The 9,184-nt window shown below is 33.1% G+C and overlaps 1 protein-coding gene across 2 annotated transcripts in view; it reads right to left on the bottom strand.

Annotated features, from left to right (window-relative positions):
• Positions 1-1,745: 1,745 nt before the first annotated feature.
• Positions 1,746-9,184, bottom strand: part of LOC149476950 (E3 ubiquitin-protein ligase goliath-like) — a 50,143-nt gene continuing 42,704 nt past the window's right edge. For both annotated transcript variants that reach the window (XM_089711512.1, XM_089711513.1), the window contains exons 4-11: positions 7,665-7,797; positions 7,125-7,242; positions 6,814-6,885; positions 6,587-6,669; positions 6,147-6,243; positions 4,791-4,898; positions 4,449-4,558; positions 1,746-4,013 (exon numbers count right to left, since the gene is read on the bottom strand). In XM_089711512.1, coding sequence (XP_089567638.1) covers positions 3,932-4,013; positions 4,449-4,558; positions 4,791-4,898; positions 6,147-6,243; positions 6,587-6,669; positions 6,814-6,885; positions 7,125-7,242; positions 7,665-7,797 — 803 coding nt within the window. In that variant the 3' untranslated portion in view covers positions 1,746-3,931. The remainder of the gene's footprint in view (positions 4,014-4,448; positions 4,559-4,790; positions 4,899-6,146; positions 6,244-6,586; positions 6,670-6,813; positions 6,886-7,124; positions 7,243-7,664; positions 7,798-9,184) is intronic.

Raw genomic sequence — 9,184 nt, 5'->3', positions numbered from 1 at the left:
TCAATCTATTTTAAATATTGCTGAAGACAAAGTAGTATCCATAGCAACAGATATGTATATAGGTTGTCATTCAGTTGAACAAGAAGCATATGTACGCCAACAATTTCATAAAATGTCAGTTATTGATACAGGAGGATCGCCTTATGAAATCATATTAGTTCTTAACAAATTTTACATTATTACAACCAATATTGATGTATCTGATGGCTTAGCCAACGGTTGTGTTGGAAAGTTAGTGTATATTGAACGTGATGACAGTGATAACATCATACGCTTATGGCTTGAGTAAGGCTTGAGTTTCCTGGTAAGATAGGAGAGAAAATTAGGAAAAAAGCTGCCCATCATATTCAAACTCTAAACATTAGTAGAACAGCAGTCCCAATTTTACGAAGATCGTCATCTGTACCAATGAATAGAAATAAGACAATATTTGCAAAGAGAAATCACTTTCCATTAGTATCTGCTTGTGCGCTTACAATACATTAGTCTCAAGGTGGTACTTTTGATCAAATCGTTTATGAATACAATAAAAGTCACAGTCAGCAGCTGTTATATGTAGCATTATCACGAGTAACTGATATAAATGGATTGTTCATTGTCTCAAACACCGATGACAACAAATTTTATCATGGAAGAAAGCGTCCAGGGGGAATAGTTGATTTACAGTGTGAATTTGAAAGACTTTCAAATTCTCGCCTAATAACACAACAGGAAGAATTATATATTATATAACCTTGTAAATGAGAGTAACATTACACTATTTTCCTTCAACTGCCAAAGTTTACGTGCTCATGTTTCTGATCTGAATGATAAAGTATTAAAAAGGTCCACATTGCTGTTATTTTCCGAAACTTGGATGAAAAATGACGAACAAATTCTTATTGAAAATTTTTATTGCGTTACCCAATACAAACGACCCAACTCAACTGCTGGTGGAGTAGCTGTATATCATTCATCTACAGATACACTGAACAATGTAACACCAATTCAAAATATTTCACCAACTATATTATCACAAATTTCCGATGAGGTTTCACAAATTGGTGACATCGCCTTGGTTCGATGTGTTAATACGAATGACCAACCTGTGATTATCGTTGTTATTTATATTTCTACAAATACTAGCCTGACAAATATCATAAAATTTATTCATCAGCAATTACTTCACTTCACAATTGAAGGTTCTCGACTTTTAAATAGTAATTATCATGAATTACCGATGATTCTAACTGGAGATTTTAATGTTAATTTTCGCTCTCAGGAATCTCAGCCGTTAATTGATTTTTTAGAAGAAAAATTTGATTTATCTATGAATACTTCTCGACTTCATTCAACAACGCGTTTCGGTACAACGATAGATGCTGTATTTTCAAGAAAAGTAGCAAATTTAGAGAGTAAAATTTATGTTTCACATTATAGTTACCACAAACCTATAATTTCGTACGTAAGAAATTATGATGACATTCAATTACCTGTTTCGAAATATTAATATAACATTTAAATAATCTTTGTAAAGCACATGAATAATAAATATAATTAAATTATAATATAATATTTATTTATTTAAGTTAATATTTAATCATTTCAGTGATATATGTCGTCAACGCCAAAGAAGTTTTACTTCAATCGCGCGTAAAGGTTACACGCACACACTTTTTTTTTTTATTGAATTTTGTGCAGTTAGCTTTTCTCTTGTATCATTCATCATGTTAGGTATGGACAAGGTATTAAATGAAACACAAATATCAATACTGTATTGGTTTTTATTTTAACACTTGGTGTACACACGAAGAGTACATTAGAATATTTATGAGGGGAATGTAAATACATATATATAACTTTTACACCATAACTGCTGTTACCGTAAAGTACATACCAGTCTCCTTGTTAATATAAAATCCAATGGATTTTCAATAATAAGTACCTTAGAAGTACAGTAAGTAATAACTTAAATGCTCACTTACGAAACTTAATATATTTTTACTTAAAAATAACACGAATGACATCGCTTTCGTACCGATGCTTTGGTTGAATTCCACGTACCAAAAGAGAATAATACGAAACGATTAGAAAGCGATGAAATTCCAAGTTCAGACTAGAATTTATTTACTAAATTATTTAGAGCCACGAATTTTGCAGTCTACCGCTGTTACCTAGACCAACTGATCCGGCTGGTTGCTTGGCCCGATTCGTATTTATTAAAGAATTTCTAGAAAGTTCAACACAAATAAGTTTAAAATAACTAGCGAACTATGAAAACGTTAAAGGAAAGAATGTTAAGCAAACGTTAGAATAATAGTGTTATAGAATTATACTATGGACGGACATCTTATAATAATATGACGATATTGATATAACAAGCGGGAAGGGCCAACACAACCGTGTCACTCGTTCGATTGTAAATGTTTGGATACAATGATGAGATCAACCAAATGGGATTAAGTACAATTTCGACGGCTCGATTGTAAGACAATGGATCAACAACTCTGCTAAATATCAACACTTCTCTTATTAAAGCAATAATAAAAACTCAATTGATTTTCAAAAAGATGATATAACAAGTCGTGTCAACGAATATTTAGCAGAATAGTTCATTAAAAAGCATAATAACAAAGAAATTTATTATTTGATCCATTGTACCATGAAATTTGTTGACTAGGCGGAATCGCGGTGTATATAACTAGTCTATATGCTAAATAGTCCATTAAAAAAATATCACTTGTCCACCATTCTTTCTTATCACTGGAAGATTGTTTTTTTTTTTGCCTTTTTTTGAGTATTTTTCCTTAGCTTAGTGATAAATGAACACAAGGAAACACTAGCGCTAATACTGACCAATGGTAAGGGGCGCGACAGTTGCAGCTTATACACGATACTTTAAAGAAATCTGACATATTTATCTATGACAATAAAGTTCATATTCCTGTGAAAATATTGAATACAAAAAAATGTTGACACTTTTTCAAATATTAATGAAAACTATCTCAAAAAACACAGAGTAATGAAATTTATTATCATGTGATAACTCAGATTTTTTAACTATTTTACAATGAGCTGCTTCTGAATGAATTGTCTAATACTAGAATTATATGTTACACCAATTTACCTCGTCTACATTATCTATAAGCTGTGAATTACCCTTATTATAGTATACTTCGAGTCAACAATAAAGCAACATATAATTCTAGTTTTAGTTCTAACAAAGTTGAAAAATAGGCTAAAGGATGCAACCTAGAAATTAGGTTTTTAGATAAAACTCGCCTTTTTCCATACTTTGATAAACACCCCTACAACATGGTCATATTTGGTCACTGACGTTAGCTAAGGCGAACGAAAAAATCCACAATTCACTTCAAACTTTTGGTTAGTAAATTATTATAAAACTCATCAAATCGCGATGTGCTAATTGGTCCATATTTACAAATCTTTATCGACACTTATCATTGCACGGTTTCAAACTTTCCACTATAAAAATCCCAGTTTAGGAGTCAAATCCTCATATCTTAGGATGGAAGAACTCAAAACAATCTCTTCTCTTATCTTCAAAAGATATGTCTATTTCATCTCGTTCATAATGGTGGATAATTTCGCGTCCTCTGCAGTCAGAACACATCCTTGATATTCTAGCGCATATTATTCCGAGGATATGTAACCAGCGTATATCTTATTCCTCGAGTATCCCAGATATCTTAACGAAGGTTCCACAATGTTTCAAGCATCCTGAGCAGGAAATCCTAGCGGGAATTCTAGGGTGGACACTGAACATCCTATAGAGGATTGTCCAAGGGTAGATATCCTAGCGTAATCCCAGGGGCAGGCATCCTAGAGGGATATCCTAGCGTGATTGTTTCCTAGGGACGATATCCTAGCTATTATCCTAGGGGGGACATCCCTGGGGGGTATTTGGCACGGAGTGGGAGGAGCTGCGGCATCAGTCGCTGGGGCCCGCACCGGAGCTTTCTTCGGGCGAACAGTCCTCGTTCTGCTCGCTTGGGGAATCTTCGTTATCGGGTCTGGAAAAGAAAAAATGAATATTAATATGCAGAATTTTGCATGATCTTTGGAAATATGAACTAGGTGATATGTTACAGTTCTTATTATATTCTGTGTATATAAAGTTGAACATTTTATTTTATTGTTTGTTAGTTTATTTGAACGTGTTTATCTCGGAAACTAATGGGCCTATTTCAAAAATTTTTTCACTGTTGGATAGCCCATTTTTCGAGGAAGACTATAGGATATATCTGCTTCTGCTACGCGCTGTCGCCGACAAGTGTAACCGACACATGAGTGCACTAGTTAGTTAGTTACCCGCAGTTGAACATTTTATTTTATGGTATGTTGATTTATTTGAACGTGTTTATCTCGGGAACTACTGGTCCGATTTGAAAAATTCTTTCACTGTTAGATAGCTCATTTATCCAGGAAGACTATAGGTGACTAGTTACCCGTGTTGCAAGTCGTCTCTGCGCACGAGCTGGTCGGGCGAGGCGGCGCGGCTGCTGCGCGCGCTGTCGCCGCCGCGCGCCGACGCAGCGAACCCGCTGTCGCTCGACAACTGCACAACATTATAATAAAAATTATTAAAATTAAACAAAAAATAAAAAAAAGCGTGTATGCCCAGCACACATGTCAGAAGTGAAACTTCTTTAGCAAGATACAAATATACCAAAATCTCCACTACTCCATGACGTGACGCTATTGTCATGACGCGACCTTGAAATTTTTAATTTAAATTACTCTCAAGAAGTTTCACTTCAAAAGCAAAATGTCAGTGAGTAAGCACGCACCAAAGTGAGCGGATGCCTTGTGCGCGCGGGCGACAGCGCGGGCGACAGTGCGCGGCTGCGCGCCTCCTCCACGTCCAGCTGCAGGATGCTCTCCTGGCTGCCCGTGAACTGCACCACACACGTTTACACAAATTAAATCATACCGCAATACTTGTTAAAAATAGACATAAATTGACAGTAACTATAGCTATAAAAAAGTAATTAAATAACCACTATACATAACGCAACACGCAGCGTACAATGTATGCGTTAATGCGTGTTTTAACGTTGCCCACGTCACCACGCATAAACAATCTACACACGTTAATTTATATAGCTTAATACTTTGCTACTAACTTATGATTATGCGCCTAAAAGCGGAGTGCGTAACTTTAGAAGAGTATTAAACGGCTTTGTATAAAATGAGTATTTATGAAAGTCAAATACGCGCGTGAGTGCGTAAAACAGCTCGCACATACGCGCGTAGGTGCGTTATGCGTGGCAGTGTGATAATCGCCTTAGAATTTAAAAATGTTGATGAATTTAAAAATTTATAAAGCATGACAGACCACACCCAATAAATTTAAATACAATTCAGTAATACAGTACGTATCAAATAGCTATACGTGTGAAAACACATTAAAACCAAATAACTATTTTGTGTGCTTTTTACAAACCCATAGCCTACTTGTGAAATCGTCTTTAATAGACACATTCAAAATACTTAACCAATTTCGAAACAACAATCATTATAAAATTTTCCTGAGTAAACCCAGGGCGAGTGAATAGTATTTCATACGTACTGTATAAGGACCTCCGTGCAGAAGGATAAAAGTATATTTCGTCGTAATATTGAAGAATTGGAGCAATCACAATTTGTCGCGCCCTTTCGTGTCTTTCCGCCTGATTATATAGAAGCGTGCAAATAAATTTTAGATTTAATACCTTTGTCACCGAAATGCGCTGCATTACTTTAATTTAAAATAATAGATGTATTCTTTATTGTAGGTAAGTTTATATCAGAGAACATTACAACTAGACTTTTTAAAGTAATATTTATTTATTTTATTTATTTATTTTATTTATATTGACTAGCTTCTGACCGCGGTTTCGCCCACGTTAACTGCCATTAATTTTATCGACCATAGATGCATTCAATTACACGAAGAAAAATTGTGAAAACGTAGTACACAACCAGCTTTATAGAAACAACAATAATTTCTTCCATCGAATGTTTGATGATTCTCAATCTCATAGTCTATTCATACATTCATTATGTTTTTAAAACTAGAATAGTTTTATAAAGCAATTATAAATCACACACAGTATAATTTATTTATATATTTTATTTATTTTTCATATAAATATAGTACTCACCACAAAGCCGTAGTACTTAAGTATGTCCATTTTGCACATGGGGCACGTGCGGTGCTCCAGCAGCCACGGATCGATGCAGTTCTTGTGGAAGTCGTGTCTGTTTGTTTGTTTATAATATAAAATTATATTATCCTTATGAATAGTTAAAAGAGTTAATGTTAGAATGTTTGACATAAAAGGTTTATTCTTTCTAAAGTGTTGTATCCATGGTTGTATCCTTTATAAATGGTTAAATGTCAGATATATGCGTGAAATGTCACTTTGACAGAAAATTAAAAATAAAAATATCTAAAAATAGCAAATATCATAAGAATACAATATATTTCCAATAAAAGACATTATATAGTTATAGGATAGTCTTTGATTTTAGCTCTTTAAGTTCGAAGTTAATGATGAATTAAATTATATTAAAAGTACAAAAAAATAAAGCGTTCTCTCACCTACAAGGAAGAGATCTTAACGTTTCCGACACTTTGTAGGGCTCGATACAAATGGCGCAACATTCGCCATCACCCTGCACCTCCTGAAATATAAAAAAAAATATAAAATATAATATGTTCATAGATAATTTAATAACAATACATCTAATATATAATTATTCGTTTGATAATGTTATCAATCGAATAATTATATCTCGAAAGAATTGTAAAGAAGTTTTAATGCTTACCCTGTCATCAGTCTTTAAGCTCTTGACTGGAATTTTCGATAGAGCTTTCTTAGCAGCGCAGCACAGTCGCTTCTGTAATATTGAAAGCAAAATGTTCTTATGTGAATTATAGCTCAATATCTTATTGTATTCAAGAAATTTAATCATACTCTAAATTTATAAATGCATTATCGAATTCACCACAAGCAATATGGATAACAATAACTAAACGAAAATTATATAACACCGATTTTTGTGCAGTTTTTTTTTATGAATAGTGTAGTTCAAGAGGAAGGTTTTTGTTTAGAAAATCTAGTGTAATATGAACTCACAGAGAGCCTGTCCTTAGCGTGTATATACCGGAAGCGCTGGATGTAGTAGAACACCAGCCACGCCAGCGATATCACCATCAGCACTATGAACGATATCGACACGAACAGCACCGATGTTCTGGAATGTACAAGTCATCATCATCATCACCTTCTACATAATTTTGTTTTGTATTTACTGAGGGGAAACAAACTATAGGGATGTTACGATAAGCTAATATTATATGATAGATACAATATGATAAGAAAAGAAGTAGTAAACAGTTGATGTTGATGATGATGATGATGATATATTTTAATCCCTTAGGGTACAAGGTCAATGTTGTTCAATTAAAAATCTATAATAGACCCTATGTATATAATTACACTCGAAATGGTAATTTAGCTAGTAAAGTATAGGACATGTCTTTTTTGCAAAGAAAAGGCTCAGAGACATACGACATAGCCTTTCATTTCAGACATTTCATTACTTAGCACTAGTATTCCGCATCTACAATCATCTCTATGATTTGATATTTGATATACTCGATTAATTTGACTAACTTATTAATATTATTGTTGATATGTGTAAAGGTCCGGCCCTTGATGATCGCTACCATGACGCGCGTGCCATTGTCCACCAGTTTAGTGATTTCTTCCCCTTTCCACTTATATATGAATACTGCACTTATGTTTCCTGAAAAAGAATATTTTTCATATGAATTATCTTATTAGAAAAAATAAACTAGTTGAGAATTGAGATAGTTGGGATTTCTCGACTACCAAATGGTCAAATACCTACTATGATAAAAAAGGCTTCTAATATGTACACATCTATTATGGAGATGTTTATTGCTCTTTCACTAAGAATAAAATATAAGATTTATTTGGAAAAATAGTAGAGTAAGTAAACTCTGTTTTTAACCGACTTCAAAAAAAAGGAGGTTATCAATTCGGCCAAAATATTTTTTTTTATCACAAAAGCTTGAAAACCTTTAAGTTACCTTTGAATTGAATTAACCATATTTTTGAGGAAATAATACTATAAAAATATACGCAGATATATCCATAAAGGTGCTAAAATGTTGTCAGTTTATATTACATACCTACATTAGAATCAAAAACACGTTAAGTAAGTTTCCACACAAGGTTTTTATTTTGATCTCAATACTACGATCATAATATTATTGAAATCTAATTTGCGGATCAAATTATCTTAAACCACAAATAGCTTGAAGATCAAGAATCACGAGTGAAAGTAAACATCATAGTTGCACGATTTTGTCAGTGGAAATTGTAAAAATACACACGATTTACCAGATAATGTATGTGATAAGAAATTAACAAGACAAGTAAGATATTACCTAATACCTACTTGTATTATAAAACCGAAAGTTTTAGGAACGTAAAGATCTTATTGTTATTTGTTTAAAAAAGAGCGTGTGTGCCAGCTCACGTGTCAGAAGTGAAACTTCTTTAGCAAGATTCAAAGGTACAAAAATTGTCGCCTTATTCCAATGAAGCGGCCTTGAAATTTTACTCTCAACGCGCCTAAAGAAGTTTCACTTCAAAATCTGGAGTAAAACTAGTATTTTGTATAATATTATGAATTAAAATTGTTCTGTATAATGTCACCGCATATTAGTTTTATCGGATAACAAATACCAATATCAATGGCTTTACATATCGGATAAGGAACATTGTATAATATTTAATGACATTGTTTTATTGCCAATATTAAAATAGTGCTTGTAAAGGCTATGAAGAAAACGTTGTTTGTTGTAGAACATTAAACAGACGATTTGTCTAAAATAATGCTTTTGGGTAAACATAATAGCAGACTGTTCAATAAAATAACAAACAGAAATTTCCTATATTAAAACAACAAATAAAAAATACAAAATTTAATTTTACCGAGCGACGTTATAACAACTTGAAAAAATAAACAGAGCCATTGCTGACTTTTACATTTATTTCCTTTGCTTTTATCTGGCCACAACTTAAATTATAATGGAACATTGTTCTAGATTATTCTACAGATCAGTTTATTTTGCAGTAAACGATACAATTTCTTTAATTAAAAA

The sequence above is a fragment of the Colias philodice genome, chromosome 26, assembly GCF_061535455.1.
Source record: "Colias philodice isolate Cphi_HAF_F1 chromosome 26, ilColPhil1 Martin Lab GWU primary, whole genome shotgun sequence".
NCBI lineage: Eukaryota > Metazoa > Arthropoda > Insecta > Lepidoptera > Pieridae > Colias > Colias philodice.
Note: the sequence above shows the minus strand (reverse complement) of the source record. Positions and strands in the feature narration are given on the sequence as shown.